Consider the following 16,535-nt stretch of genomic DNA (forward strand, 5'->3'; position numbering starts at 1 on the left):
AAGCATGCAGCTGTTGGTAGTCAGTAAACGATGGGATAGGTTGAAATTTCGGACAAAACTACAAATAATGTTCGAAATTTGGGGTCCAAAATTTGTTGTAAGAAATTGGATGTTGTTTTGGACATCTTCAACTCGTTTTTGTCTTGTACACACATTTTGAGAGAATTGACAGTCCCATAAAGTCCACGCGTAACGTAAACTGACCCAGTAACGCTGTCAGAGTAGCTGCAAAATAAATGTACAATGGCCATAAATTTAGGATTATGTTCACAGTTGTGATTTGCGGGTCCTTAGTTTTATTTGTACGTATAAAGGCAAGATAAACAGAGCCGATGTTTCGAACAGCATCAAAACTCAGTTTGTCGCGACTTTGCATTATCGCAACTTGAAGATACAGCCGAATATTTCGCATTTCAACATGCCATGGACAACAAGAACTTGAACTTCCGTTGAAAGGCGAGATGAAAACAAAATGAAACGTGAATTAAAAGCACTCTCAACTCTTTGCTCTTTGCAGATGATTTTATGCTTTTCTCCAATATTGTCCAGGTTTACACTGCTTACCGATTGCATTATTCGACGAACTGTCTTAATTAAGGCAGTATGCGCCCCGGGGACAGATATTAGGACTCTCAAAGTTTTACCATTTTTTTCTGATCTGTCACTATTATGGGGGCTCATTTTAAAGCTCTCGGAGTAAGAAATTTGTTCACCTCCTAGTTTTTCGATAAAGTAGATCATTTTATTTTTCCCCACAGAATGAACACGGGGATGACAGCAATTTTGAATTTCAAATATTGGTAAATGTCAGGTAATGTGTTTCTCTAGCACCGCACTTTGCATATAAAGTGACCCCTGAGTTTTATTCTTGATAAGATAATAGTCGAAAGTTTTATTCAGAACATTTTGAGCAAAAGTTGAACTCTTTCACTTTTGAGTCACATGCTACCGTATAAGGCTGGTGGGTATATTTCTAAAATAAAAAGTGGGTGTTTGATGATGTAAGGGTGAGTGTAGTGTCATATTATAAGTATATCGTTGTTTTTTTAGTTAGGCTAAAGTGGCTATTAAAACTTGAGAACAATTACAGAAAATTTTTCTGTATGTAGATATTTGACTCTCCAATTCTCCCAATTTTTACTTGGGAGGCTGTGATAGTTTAACGCCTGCCCAATCCACTCCCCAGGATTTAGGATGTTTAAAGTTGACGTTAGTAATCAACTTGACCGATAGTAACGATTGCCAGCAGACGTAACTTCCTGTGATTCACCCAGCCTGTTTACACTCTCAGTCTCTTAAGTAACCGTCTGTCTTGCGTTGAGTGATTGTTTTAACAGATGACCCCGTGACCAGAGGTTAACAACCTTCAAGCTGCAAGATCATCTCATCCTGTTTTGATAATATTTCCTATCCTTTAATAATTTCGGACGTATTTGTATTTTAATTAAAGCTGTATAAGTCATTCTTACATTCATTCATTCATTATAATATGTAGATTTGGAAACTATTTCAGTTGTACACTTTCTATACAGAGGTAAAGGCAGCTGAGAGTCGGGTTGAGATTTGGAATTTGAGTCTTCACCGTTGCTCTTTTGTGATAAAAATCTTAAGTGGTGCTTACAACCGAAAATTTGGTGTATCAGTTTCAGCTATTGAAAGCATTACAATCTCAGACCGGTACCTCGACTCATAGACCGGAAGGAAAACGCGTAACAATAGATGACAGCTTAGGAAAAGTCCATTATTTTACCTGCCCTTTTTAGGTGGTCTGGTAACTCGCCCGACGTTGTTGGAGAATATTAGACTTGGTTCAAATTAGTGAATTTTCATTATAAAAAATAAAATATTCAGCATAAGTTTTTCTTATGTCTCTTCTAGTTCATACAAATCTACTTGAAATTTGGTAGGCAAGGTCAGGTTTTCCAAACAAGCGAAGGCGTTACCGTTGAGTCTGCGCAGTAGGGAGTTACTGCCTGATTCACCGGAGTCGCGTCCACCGCACTCACACGTTCACAAATCACATACTTAAACCAAGTCTAGGAGAATGTGACAGTATCCAATATATCTTCTCACAGCCAAAACAGCTAAAAGACGTATGAAATATCGGACAGGCTTTCGAAGATGCCATAAAATAGATATATCTAAAGAAATGTTGCGATATGTCAACAGTCGTATTGAAAAACTCAAATGCCAGGTCTAAACCGACATGAGTGCGTCATGTGAAGAACCTGATGTATTTGACAAACATACATGAAGCACACCAATATATTGAAGATGATGTTACATTTATGAATACTTTTATTGCAAATTTTAAAAGTTATTCTTACAGTGAATGGCATAGCGTGGCTTGTTCTCTTCATAAGTTGACATGCTACAAAAAAATTCAAGATATCTTTGGAACCAGAAAAAAATATTCATTATCTGTTAAGATCACTCCATGGCTACAAATGCTTGCTCGTTCCTCATACTTCATAATAAATGGAACGGATAGAAAGTATGGTATCGAAAGAAATCAGAAAATGTGTATTGTGCGACAGAAATTAGATTAACGTAGTACGCACCTCGAAAGTGAAAAACTTACTATAGTAAATTTTTGCTCAAACTTCTCTGAAAGGAATCTTTCAACCATACTCTTTCAAAATCGGGAATAAAACTCTAGTTTGGTACTAGAGAAATAAATTACCCAAGATTTTCCGATATTTGAAATTCAGAATGGCCGCCGCCCCTGTGTTAACTCTATAGGGGAAATACAATTTTCGATTTTCAAAAAACTAACACGGTGAAATTTTTTCTTGCACCAAGAGCTTTAAATGACCCCCCCCCCCCCCCCCTGGTGATAGATCAGAAAAGAATTGTAAAAGATTGAGGTCACAATGTCTGTCTTCGAGACGCATTCTACCGTAGAGACGAATTATCTTCTGAAGTGCCTATTCTTTTTTAGTCTTAGAGCGAAATCTCTTCCAAATATGTTGTTCAATTCACCTTCTGTAAAGGAAATTCATTGAGACTGCGAATGTCCGTTTCCTTCCAGTGTACGGAACTGAGAAAAGAGATAGATGATATGTAACTGTGACAGTGTGTGATGACAGTATTTCCTGTCAATTTTGTTCATTTTTAAATTTTGTATTTGTAGCGAGAATGGCCGAAGGCTTTGAATTAATGTACAAAGACCGCTATCAGATCAGCAGCACTCCACACAACAGATTAAAAGACTGTCGATAAATGTCTACCTTATCAAGAAACAATCCTAATCTGATTTGCAACAGATACAATTTGGTCACGTGACCTACATTCACGTCATTCCCGTTCATTTCGTTGATTCATTTGTGTCAATTGCTCGTTAGTATGTTAGTAAATTGAATTTCCAATTAGCAATAATTAAATGCTAATGAGTTCAATATACTGGCCGGCTAATTAAAGGTAAAAACGATTACAAGGTCGCCCTACACATCCCAATATGCTGTATTTCAGATACCTGCCCACCTGAAACATTTTCTACTGGTAAAATGCAAAATACTCAACACCTGATTATCCAATCCTAGTATTTCCAAACTTAAGCTACAGGACATAAATATTTTGATCTCATACTGGTTCCATCCGTGTTTCTCATCCATTGTATTCTGTGTCCAGTTTGCCGTATTACATCATTAACATTCAGTCAGTATCGATTCAAACTGTCAACCACCATGACTCACTGTCTTTCCTGATGTCCCTTTCCGTCTCTGTCTGTCTCTATCTTCTTGTCTGCCCATCATCCTCTCCTTCTCCGCCTCTACATTTCTGATTATTTTACTTAGGGACGGACCATTAGATCTTGGGAGGGGGGTGGTCAAAAACAGAAAAAAAAAAATTTCAGAGCAGAAAGTTAGGGAAAAAAAAATCTTCAAACTAGTTTGCAAAATAAAAAAAAATAAATAAGAAGACAAAGGCGTAAAAAAAAAATCTGCAAAAGTCTTTAAAATGTTGAATTTTTTTTAGATTTTACCGACAGTAAGCAACTTTCTGTATTTTTAAAACATCCTCCACATTTTTAATTTTAATTTATACATTTCGAGTGACTGTATCCCTTATACTGGAAGTTGTGATTATCTTATCTTTTCAGGACTTTTGTATTCCGATCACTTGAAAATTATGAAATTATAGAGCCTGTTTTCTACTTGTTTCCTGCGTACAAACCAAGCAGGTACACTAGGTAAAACATTGAAACTATGGTATGGTTGTCAAGACAGAAAGTTGTATTTGCCTTTTAAGATCAAGGTAAACAGATGCAGGCCACATCAGTTTCATTTTTTTCACAGCATTTTATTACAATGATGAATGCAAGAATGGGTGAACAAGTAGAAACACGTCAATAATGATATAACAACATATCAAGTCATTATGCATTATTTTGCTTTTAAAAAGGCATTTCAATTCTTTTTTCTCAAAAACAGCCTCAAATAACAACAGCAACACATGTTTTAACATTCAACAATACACTACGTAGAATGCCATCTATCCAACAAATCCCAACACAAAAACACATAAAAGGGTTGAACTTTGAAAGTTTCTCGATAGCAAATACTGAATAAATCTGCATGGTTAATCGTTTTTGTGTAGCAAATTTCAAAGAAATTGGACAAGCCCTTTCAGAGAATACAGATTTTTTGACCATGAATGTCATAAATTGCCCAAAAAGACAAATATTGAAATTTCAACACATCTATACACATCCAATCAATTTGGACATGCTGCTACAGAGAAATAGATGTTTTGATCAAAAAAGGGCAACAATTGCTCTAAAAACACAAATATGCAAATTTCACTATATTATTTAGCTTATTTTAGCTTCTCAGCTTGTCAAAATCAATTGTAAATCCTGACCTCCCCCCGCAAAAATACTCCCCAAGTGCCACCAAATAACACCATTTTAATCTCTAGTTTTCAAAAGCTCCAACGGCAGGAGGGGGACACCCCCTCCTGACCATCCCCCGCAAAAATACTCCCCAAGTGCCACCAAATAACACCATTTTAATCTCTATTTTTCAAAAGCTCCAATGGCAGGAGGGGGACACCCCCTCCTGACCACCCCCCACAAAAATACTCCCCAAGTGCCACCAAATAACACCATTTTAATCTCTATTTTTCAAAAGCTCCAACAGCAGGAGGGGGACCCCCCCTCCTGACCACCCCCACAAAAATACTCCCCAAGTGCCACCAAATAACACCATTTTAATCTCTATTTTTCAAAAGCTCCAACGGTAGGAGGGGGACACCCCCTCCTGACCTCCCCCCCCCGCAAAAATACTCCCCAAGTGCCACCAAATAACACCATTTTAATCTCTATTTTTCAAAAGCTCCAACAGCAGCAGGGGGACACCCCTCTCCTGACCTCTTCCCAGTGACCGCTTGCGTGGCCGCTTGTGGTGCTTGGCACCACATGTTTGCCCTCTTTATCTCCAGACAGCGACGAACGAAAAAAAAATTATAAATCTGAAAATTTACTCTGAAAAAAAAATTTTGCACAGCTAATCTCAATTGGAAAAAAAAAATTTCAGAAATTTACAATAGTAAAAAAAAAATTTTCACAATTTCATTGTGACCACCCCCCTCCCAAGGTCTAATGGTCCATCCCTTATCACTGCTACTCTATCCCTCCCTGCCCGTTTCTCTCCCTCGCACCTGGCCCTGTTTCTATGTAGGTCTCCATGCAGCTCGTTCCTGAGGCCCGTCCGTCTGCATGCCCGTTATGACAGTATATCCCCCCTCCCCCCCCCTCATCGTGTTATCTCTTGTATCATCATATTCAGAGCATTCTTCTCCCAGTGTTTAGCCATTATACAAGATCTAACACCTTCATTTATCTTTTTGTTTTGGAACCAGAAAAATATTCATTATCTGCTAAGACCACTCCATGGCTACAAATACTTGCTCGTTCCTATAGGAAACGGATAGAAAGCATGGTATCGAAATAAATCAGAAAATGTGTATTGTGCGACAGAAATTAGATTCACGTAGTACGCACCTCGAAAGTGAAATACTTAATTTCGTAAATTTTTGCTCAAACTTCCCTGAAATCGGGAATACAAACTCGGGGGTGACAAATACTTGTCTATTTCCCCTGCCCTGGAAAAAATCCCCTTAAAATTTTATCATTCCCTGCAGACAGTAAGCTCCCGTTTTGTGATGAAAAAAAAACTGTCGATTTTCCCCTGTCCTGTAAAAAGCAAGTAACTTCCCCTCTTCCTCGTTTTCCCCAATACCGGTCCCCTGGCCATTTAACCGATATCTGCCCTGTCCGACAAAAAAAAAAACCCTAAAATCTGCTCCCTGCCGGCTAAAAATATGTCCCCTATCCAAGCAAAATTAAAATTTCCCCTGTCCTCAAAAAATACTTCCGGAATAACTTTTTCGATGAATATAGCTCCGTTAGCTGCACCTGAGGTATATGTCACGACAAGCGATATGCTGTGGGCAAGATGCTCAGATGCCAACGAATTACTAGTATTTCATTATTCAGCAGTCGTAGCGAGATCTCGCTTCAACTTTCCATGGTTGATATCGGACCATGTACCACATCGGCCTAAAACCATACAGACAGCGGAACCTGTTCGATGTTTGAGATTAGGCACCAAATGGAGCTAACACAACTGTTTTACAGTGTTTATTTTGTGTATAAATTATACCGATAGCAACATAGACCCTCGAGAAAAACGTTTTTCTCGAGGGTCTAAGGTAGCAACACCAACGACACAAATATCTAAACCCTGTGTGCACTTCCATAACCGAAGCTGTGATTATTAACCGTACAAAACACGTTCAGCACAAGATATCGTCAAGTAGCCCAGGCCAAATCAAAGCAACTGAAAGCACAGGCTGGGACTTCGGCCTCAAATGAGGATTATCGACCAACTTTGGGAAATTAACAATAACACGATGTCGTTGTTATCGATTCGTAGCTGCGGATTGGCCGCGGGTAGTTTTAGTTACTGTTGTAAATGAAGTTCCATTTAAGTGGGTAGAGCAGACTATAATACTTTAAGTACAATTGAAACTTGTACTTTCACATATCCATGTTCAAAATTCGAATTTAAAGTTCGCGCGCAGGTCTTAATGGTTCAGAATCGTCACATTCTCGTCCGCTCTGTCCACGGATTTATGGGCGTGAGGGCGCACTACAAACAGAACCGTTCGATTGGCCAACCCCGCTCCATTGTGATGAAAGAGATCGATCGATTGCAGGGGAATTCTCCACCATCGGTTGCCAAGGAGTTACCAAGGACGCGGAAAGAACCCCTTACTAACCCATAACAATAATCAATGGGCTGTAAAGGCAACGGTGTGTATATTCAATCCGCGTGACACTACGCTACACGAGACCAATTGTCTGCCAGTTCAACGCATAGAGGCAGCCCTATCGACCCACCTCTCCAACACTACACCTGCTGGAAGTTCCATCTCAAGTTGACGACGCAACTTTTGTTGAGCGCATCAGCGGAAAAGGGTCACGAAAATGGCAGAGCCAAAGTCAGACCACCTTCAGCAGTGGACGGCGTACCGGAGCATCAAGGCAGTCCACGAGAACAGCCGCGGAGTTTTTCCGAGGCCGATGGAACATCACGAAGGGTTCGAAAAGAGCGACGAAGACACTATGACTCTGTATTCGTCTGATTTCTGTCCGAAAAAGGTAAAACCCGTGGTGCCACGACCGTGTTCTGTGACGCGAAGGAACAATCCACACCCATCTCAGGTAAGAAATGCTACTAAACACCAAATATTGCACAAAATATAACTTTGTTTTTAAAAAATCACCACCGCCTCTTGTGTTGTGTTTTACTGCCCGTTGCACCGTGAAGTTGTCAATAATTCATTCGTGTTAACTCAGGTTGTAAAAACGACGACAACTCCGAGCACAGGTCAGTTTGCAAAAGAAATCCAATACTCGCGTCCGAAAAGTCGATCAATTGGTGTCCAATTCCATCCATAGCTTTGAAATTCTTTCAAAAATTTAAGTTTCAGGTTCCAGACAATCTGGTCTCTATCCTGCAAAATTGGCAACGCCATACAGACCTCGCCTGTGTTCACCATTTACGAGGCGCGGCGTAACAAATGTAAATTCCCCCCAGGCGATCTTTCTATGTTGATCAAATCAAGGCGTTTGTGCCTTTCCATCAATAGCAATTGTTCTCGGGCCTAGAGGGGGCATGGTCGGTAAAGACCTGTATTTAACACTTTTGACCACCGATTACCTAAATCTATACAAACACAATGAAGAAAAGTCCGATCAGGAAATTTTTTTAATTACTCCATGTTCCGGACAAGCCAACAAGCTGAGTGCTTAATGGAAGCAAAGAATCATAAACTGGAAGTCATTGAAAGAATTATTCCACTAATTCATCCAATATTGCATTCCGGAATCCTAAATTAGTTCATCCATTAGTGTTCTTATTAAATATTTATAACCGCGGTCTGATTCGTTTGTGTTCGTTATCCGCCAATATGATGGGGATACGGACCTTCAGAATGGCGTGTAATCCTGGATTGCGAGTCGGATGCCCTTCTTTTCAGTAAAGAGCAAAAGTCTGAAGTCTTACTTAATGCTGAGGGATCATTACGTGAAAAATAAGTTATCAACAGGAGTGCCGATTGCACCATGTGAACAGCGCACCAGGGGAATTTCGCCAATGAATTGCATATATGGTTCACGGTGCGTTTGTGGCAACGCTTAGGGATACAGAGGAGACGGGGGGAACGTAATCGTGAGACAGCGACACAGACCCTTCATTGTTGTGCAGGGACTGTAACAGAACATATTTGTTAGGGACCTCAAATATATAAAAAGTACGAAACGTCTGTTGTTTTGCTATATGGCACGAAGCGGGGGCAGGTAGCCGCTGGCGTATAGACAGTCGCTTTAAGGTAGTATGCGCCTCGAAAGTGAAATACTTAAAATTTTGCCCATACTTTTTTTCAGGGAATCTTTCAACCATTCTGTTTCAAATTCAAGAATAAAAATCGTGCAAATTCTGGTACTAGAGAAACAAATAAATCAAATTACCGATATTTGAAATTCAATATGGCCGCCGTCCCTGTGTTAACTCTATGGATAAAAGTAAAATTTTCGATTTTCGAAAAACTAAGACGGAAAAAAGTCTTCTTAACAGCTTTAAAATGAACCCCCACAAGTGGTATATCAGAAGAGAATTGTGAAAGTTTGAGCCTGAATACCTGTCCCCAAGGCGCATACTACCTTAAATGAGAGGTGAGGTGTTTTAATATGTAGTGTGACTGGTGATCACTAAGACGACAATTAAAACTGCGCGTCGTCACCGTCTGTATTCAAGCAACGGCAGACGGACATTAATGTCTACAAAATTATTTAACGACATGACATTCCCTTCGATCAAATACGACGAGTCGCTGTCTTGGGTCTCTTACGCAATGAGTACTGTAATAACTTTGTCGTAAAATTCTGCCCCTTTCTCTACTACATCAATGAACTCCCCATTTGCCATAAAACACAGTCTTTTCGACGATGACGAGATAATCTTTATTGGCTTTGCAGCCTTGTCATATTTTTGTGACCGTAAATTCGATCACCATGAAGCATCGTTACGCTTTCAAATAATGAGCTCGATCGACAATGAAGTTATAAAATGTAGAGGTGACTTCGACCTAACAAAAGAAAAAAATATAAATTAGATGTATACGTGACATATTGTCATGGGCTGTCTCTCAGCATGGCAATTTAGGGCGACTGTCACTTAACTCGTCTAGGTCAACTCATAGAACAAGCACTGTGATTATGTCGATGCTACCTCCGAGGATAGTCTGAATAGCTTCGTGAATTAAACATCGTTCAGAATGAGGTTTATGACGAGCAGGCGTTATTAAAAGCTTGGCCTTAGCAATTTAAATAAGTTGTTTTCGTACTTTATTCTTGACAGCATTGCTATTCATTAGTTCTTTAGTAGAAGTCCTTGTTTGAATTATGTTTTAAATTGCTTCTGCTGTGGTGTAAGGTAATTTTTTAACGAACAGGTAAACTATGGAGAATGAATACTTTCGTTGATGAGTAGACCTACTTGAATTGATGAATAGACCTCCGTCTAACTGTGAGCACATGCGTACACATGCACGTCAGTATGTCAGTATATATGTCAGTATATATGTCAGTTGTCAGTATGTATGTCAGTATGTCATTATGTATGTATGTATGTATGTATGTATGTATGTATGTATGTATGTATGTATGTATGTATGTATGTATGTATGTATGTATGTATGTATGTATGTATGTATGTATGTATGTATGTATGTATTTTGAAGCCAAAATCAACTAACATTCCATTTATGTACACAGTGATTCCGCATAATCTTTAATTCCTTTCCTTCTTTCAAATATTTCAATGGAATCAAGTATAGTGGAGGACATTTTTAGGGCAACACTTTCGATAAAAAAATCAGACATGTCAAATATTGCGAGTCGACCTTCGCTTTTATCCCACTGATATGCTGTAAAAGCTATTATAATTTTGAAGAAATTGTTCTCTCGACGTTTGACATATAACATTTTACATCGCAGTTATTCTCCCCGGTCGCCGGTTCGCATCTTAAGTGATTAATCATCCTCCATCGTCAATAATTCAGGAGGTTATTTTGAGTCATTCATCTTCTGCTGTCAGGATTGAAGTACATTGAATTGAATGTCTCATTACCATGGATCTCACTGTGGGCAATTGCAATACTCACCAATTCGATTCAACAAAAAGGCTCGTTAAAATGACGCCAGTGGCGTATGTATCGCCATCGCACCTCCTTTTCAGACGTTTTAAGACAAAGCGCCCCGGGGACAGAGTTTCATACTCAAAATCGTATAATTCTTTACTTTCCGGTAGCTTTCATGGGCTCATTTTTAAACAGCCAAAGATTTTTTTGGTGTTATGAAATTGTTAAACCTAAAGTTTTTTTGTTCTAAAAATCCAACACGGCTGTTTCAGATGAAATTTGAGATGCTTAATAAATTTTTATTTATTTACACTAAAGAGGATAGTCTGGTTTAAAAACTGGTTGTAATTTACGTCAGAGCTCTCAGAAATATACATCATCAGAAGAAAATCACGCTCCGCTCTCTGAACTAAAATTTTACTCAACAATCACTGATTCCGTTTTGTTCCTGGTTGTTAACGGGAAGATTGTGAAGGTGCCTTGACGAAAACATCGGCGACGGTTTTAATCTCTCAAGTTTTAGTCTTGTATTACCTCCTGTTGAAAACACGGGAAATGAAAGTCGTCGTAATTTTCTGAAAGTATACGTTGAGACTTTTGAGAGAGAGATTAATCATCATATCTAGTCAGTCGTGACTTCATTTCTGATGAAAATGACGATAATTACAACATGACGCAGGAGTTTAATCTATTGCGTGGGACTCGACATCCAATTAAGAGTGTAATATGAAATTTTGTCACTGCGAAGAAACTTCAACACGTGATCCAACCTCCATCAAATACTGACAGCGTCGAGCACAGAGATACTACGTTGAACCGCAGCGTCGAGCAATTCTATTCTGCACAAGCCTTCAAATGAAACGACGTATCCTAGAATTACCATGAAGACTTCATATCGCATCTTTGTTGAGCATTAAGGTTTTTGTCGCTTGTGTCTTTGACATACTTACACATTTACGAAACGAACCGTTTTGCCTTATTTTCCCACAATAGGACTAACCTTGCTAATAGGAAAGGACAGGATTGTACCAATATTTGGGGATGGAAGAGTCCAAGCATGGAGTTCACATACGCATTGGCTTTTCACTCACTTCTTAGACTTACAATGCAAGTTTACGAGGGCGAAGACAATTTGCAGACACATAAAGTACGACTTGGCTATCCCCTAAAGCAACGCAATGGTTTTAGGACACTCAAAAATTTAGTCTTTTTTTGTGAATTGAAAATTTGCTTACATACAATACCAAACTTATTGCATGCTATACAACAAAATAAGTGACAGCGGCGTTGTTTGATACTTTTGATAGCTACCGCGGGATTTATAAATAAAGTAAAATGGATTTCTTTTTAGGGCATCGACACACAATCAACAAATCGTTGAACGACTTTGAGGTAATTTGGTTCCAGTAAACAAATGGGACAAGCTTTGTGTTGTTCGGTTCCTTGTCATTATCTCGGCGCCCACGTACGGTGCATCCATTGAGGAAAGAAACTAACAGCCATGATTAAATTTCTTTCATTATTGAAAGGTTTCGTGATAGGTTTTCTTGATGCAGTCGAATTGTTTTCTTCCTTATAAGAACTGGCTTTGTGTTCAGGAGTGTGCAATAAACAGTCAAACTCTTCAAACGCAAAAAGGATATAGTCTGGTAGCTAACTAATAATATGGCAAAAGCAATTCACTCATCTGAGTGACGATAGATAAAGCTTTTGACTATATTTCAGTTAATTTTGTTCCATGAAATTATTACTTTCTGTATTCATACATACATACATACATACATACATACATACATACATACATACATACATACGTCGTACGTACGTCGTACGTACGTACGTACGTACGTATGCATATATATATATATATATATATATATATATATATATATGTACGTATACGTATGCATATATATATATATATATATATATATATATATATATATATATATATATATATATATATATATATATATATAATGCTCACATTGTAACAAGTTATCTGTACATAAACTAAAACTTCAAACAAATATTTGTTCTTTTACTCCCGACCGCGTAGCTGTAGTTCTGTAACACTAGATTTCGTATAGTCCTTTGTACATCTTGGCATCCATGTTATCTGAAACTTTGTCCAAAGTTTAGACACGGGTCGTCGAGACTCAAAGCACCCCCGTAATGTTACGGGTATAATTTTGTCCGGCAATACACACTGTTGAATGGAAGACTTACGAGGCTGGCGTCATTAGCCATACAAGTCTCGTTTACCCCATTTGCGCATTCCGAATGACTTCGGTTTTTGGTTTCTCGCGACTTTTCAAGCGTTTTGGTTTTACATGGCAGATTGTGATGGCTAGTGAGAACTATCTGATCTGTTTACACCGTTTGTTTGTGCGATTAGTTTGCTGTTTATGGTCACGATTGGAGTGAGCAGTACATATGTACCCACAGCGAGTAAAGTTATCCTTCTGCGCTCAGGTGATACTTAACTCGCATTGCCAGGTCAGAAGGGATGTAGCTGCTGTTATTACCCCAAGGGAATGTAAATCACCAGAATTACATTGCTACATCATTATACCATCGGGAAAGTGTCTGGTATGGCCACTATGTCAGCCTTTTGAGGTGCCGCCATTATTTCAAAGCTATAAGACGACACCCTACTACTGAGCACGTGCCGGCGCTAGTTCGTGAACTAGTGCCCTCTGACGTCATTTTGTCATTAGCTATGCCCTGTAATGGTGGCTTAAACTGGCCATTTCTGTTATATTTTAAAGTCACTTGTTCTGTATATCACGGCACAGAATGAGCACCTTGCTTGCTCTTACATCACCTTCATCAGTCAGTAATGGATGTGACCAGCTATACGTATCCAAGGCCAAGTTCAAGTGTATCAAAACACGCCCAAATGGATGAAATGTGGTACTCACGATAAGACATAACTAAACCCAAACTAGAAGTGCTTACACAACAGACGTATCCGAGAGTGAAGACTAAAGTTTCCACATTTCTGATTCGTCTCTTGTTTGACTGCCAGTCGGTGATGAAACTCGTTGCTGTTTTTAAGAATTCAGTTTATCGGCCTATCTACGCAATGTCTTTAGTTTAAATGTTCATTTTTTTTAACACGTTCTCGATGGAAGTATTTACAAACTGCCTTCGGTTGATCCTGCTGTCTCAATCTGGCTTCGTCATTGAAACAACAGTGAACAGAATTCCAATCCTTTTCAGTAGCAAGATTTCGTTCGCAAGCGGAATTTTAACCTGTTCAACTCCAATTCCCTATGACCAGGTCAACATTCACCATTGACATAAATGGGTTCGGGTAAAACTTTGATGGTGATGGGTTAAACTGGCTAAATGGGCCATCCTCACTAAATTTGTAAAAGCACGACGGACGAGCATTTTTCCCTTGTACCAGCGAGAAGGTTCAGGGCATGTGGGCCTTGTTGTAAGATTAGATGATGGAGAAACGTCTTTCTTTTGCTCAGGCGGCAAATCCCGAGAAGGTGAACAGGGAGTAGAATCGGTTGTACGTATTTCGATAGATTTGCCAAACGGGAGAGAATTCTAAATCGTTTGGCTTGAAGAGGGTCTCTGAAAGTTTTTTGCAAGGGGGGGGGGGGGGTGAACGACATTATCGTGGGAAGCCATTGAGGTAGTTGTCTGAACGTTGAGTGTACTAGTTTGAAGTAATCCTGGTTTGGACTCTCCAGTTAAATATTTCGAAATGTGTTGATTAGCTTCCCCTGGTTAAATTTAATCACCTTCAAATTAGATAGCACGGTCGGATCTCTTCGCGGCGCGGTCGGCATCGCAAAAATCGTTCAATGATAGAGGGCGCTCGTCTATCTCGAACCACCTGTTGATTCAGCGCGTCAGATTTCTTCATTTGGACAAAATAATCAGTAATAAGGAGCCGAATGTATTTTTATATATTATCGTATCGAACACTAACGCGTTCGTGAACTTTAAAAAATGGAGCTGTATTAGCTTATTTATTAAAATTCATGAATAAAGGTGGTCAGCTGGCAACTTTCCAATGAATGCGACAAGTTTTGTCGCAGATAGTAGGGAAAAATGATGATACGCCTGTTTCTAACCAAGGTATACTGCGTACACGTGATCATTAAGATACTACATATTTTCCTGCCCTGCGTAAAGTACCCCTAAAAAATTTTCAAGCGATCATTAAAAAATCGCTAACGAGGTATATAAGTCTTCATCCCGACGCGCGCCAGGAAGAGAAACGAAGTCTATTTTTATATCACATGAGGGCACGGGATATTTCATGCGGTTGTTAAAATTCCGAGCGGGAATAAAAACGTCGACATTACATTGAAATCCGGTTCACAGTTTTATTTCTCGGTGTCTGAATTAAAACTGCGTAGGCCTCTCAAGAATTTAATATTGAGACTCAGAAACAGGCAAAGTCGTAAACATAACTGGGAACTTATAACCGTTTAACCCTTGTTTGCTCAATGCTTATTTTCTCTCATACGCGGTAAAAATTATCATATTATGCTGTCGATAGCTGGTACCAAAGACTCGCGACAAAACGGGGGTCTATGAGCACACTCCTCTTTTCGGACAATATTAATATTATTCCCTCGATCTTGAAAAGAGAGATATTTCTTGGGCTCACAAAGAGGTCGTGAAAACTCAGGCTGGCCACGATAAATACGTGACAAAATAAATGGTTTAAACACCTCGCTACTTAATAAGTTTGTGTCCAAGTTCACTGTTAGTGGGTCCAAAGTGTGTTTAACCAGTTGTTTTATTGATTCTAGCTCACAATCCCTAACTTACCATAAGCACAACGCACACAATGTGGTTTAGTCACACTGTTCTGTATCATCTGTGGTGATTGTGTGTTATGTGTCTGGGATTTCATATCTTGTATGCCTACGAGGAATTTTGAGGAAGAGTGACACTATATAACACTCGATTTTTTTTCCTGGAAAAATCCACGTTTCACGGGGTTTGTCACAGTCTGGGTGAAAGCAATTACGTGTGATTTGCAAAGATTTGTGCATGAAGTGAGGAATTTGCCTACTTCACTCGGCCCCGTTCCGAGTACGCGTTGCTCTTCGCCTATAGTTCAGACAGTCCTTTTCAAAGGACGGCCATGTGAAAACCACGGGCGTTTTATTATAAATGACAGTTTACCAATAAAAGACGCCCCTCTTCCAATTCTATTAAATGTTTAGATCAATGAAAGAAATCCCAAAGCGAGTTTTCATGCGTGTTGTATTTTATTCACACCACGTATGAGCTTATTGCCTGCCTCGCTAAGGGCTGTTGTGCTATACTGATTCCAATACGCGCGTGGCTCGGTTGGCGTCCTTCTGAGCCCTGGCAACGGCTGATTAATTATGCAACCTGCTTTGTATACGTCAACTCCGAGTGCAGAGACGGTGTGTTGGGTTATGGTCCTCGCTGTCTAACAGGTTGTTCGGCTCTCACTATCAACTTCAACCATGTCGGCGAGATCGAAACCGGTCAGTAAATATACTTCTTAATATTTCAGTACTTAGATACGTGACACAATTGTACTGCGACTCGAGAGTTTTAAAAATTTACAAATGCTCGCCCGGGGTAAACAAAGGACGGGGTTTGTTCATTGTTACTAGTTGGGCTGCGCACGGGCATGACTGCCCTATGACTGAACTTTGAGAGTTTACTTAAACGAATTGGTACATGTGGTAACAGCTCCATCTTTGTGACAATTTGTGGGATAAAACGGTAAGCGACCATTCAAATGTATCAATTTCACACATGTTACATTTTAAGTAAATCGGTTTAGCTGCGTTAAGCTCGAGGATTTACGCGTC

The 16,535-nt window shown here is 39.3% G+C and overlaps 2 protein-coding genes across 8 annotated transcripts in view; both read left to right on the forward strand.

The window, feature by feature from the left end:
• The window catches only part of LOC139114563 (uncharacterized), a 485,747-nt gene that overhangs the window by 266,145 nt on the left and 203,067 nt on the right, over positions 1–16,535 (forward strand). The window lies entirely within an intron of this gene.
• The window catches only part of LOC139114549 (uncharacterized), a 31,830-nt gene continuing 22,457 nt past the window's right edge, over positions 7,163–16,535 (forward strand). For 3 of the 7 annotated variants that reach the window (XM_070676339.1, XM_070676341.1, XM_070676343.1), the window contains exon 1: positions 16,059–16,202. In XM_070676339.1, the coding sequence (XP_070532440.1) occupies positions 16,182–16,202 (21 nt within the window). In that variant the 5' untranslated portion in view covers positions 16,059–16,181. Of the gene's footprint in view, positions 7,730–16,058; positions 16,203–16,535 lie in introns of those variants that run through there. The other 4 variants (XM_070676337.1, XM_070676338.1, XM_070676340.1 and 1 more) reach the window with 3 other exon arrangements.

This window comes from Ptychodera flava, chromosome 16 (assembly GCF_041260155.1).
Source record: "Ptychodera flava strain L36383 chromosome 16, AS_Pfla_20210202, whole genome shotgun sequence".
Taxonomy (NCBI): domain Eukaryota; kingdom Metazoa; phylum Hemichordata; class Enteropneusta; family Ptychoderidae; genus Ptychodera; species Ptychodera flava.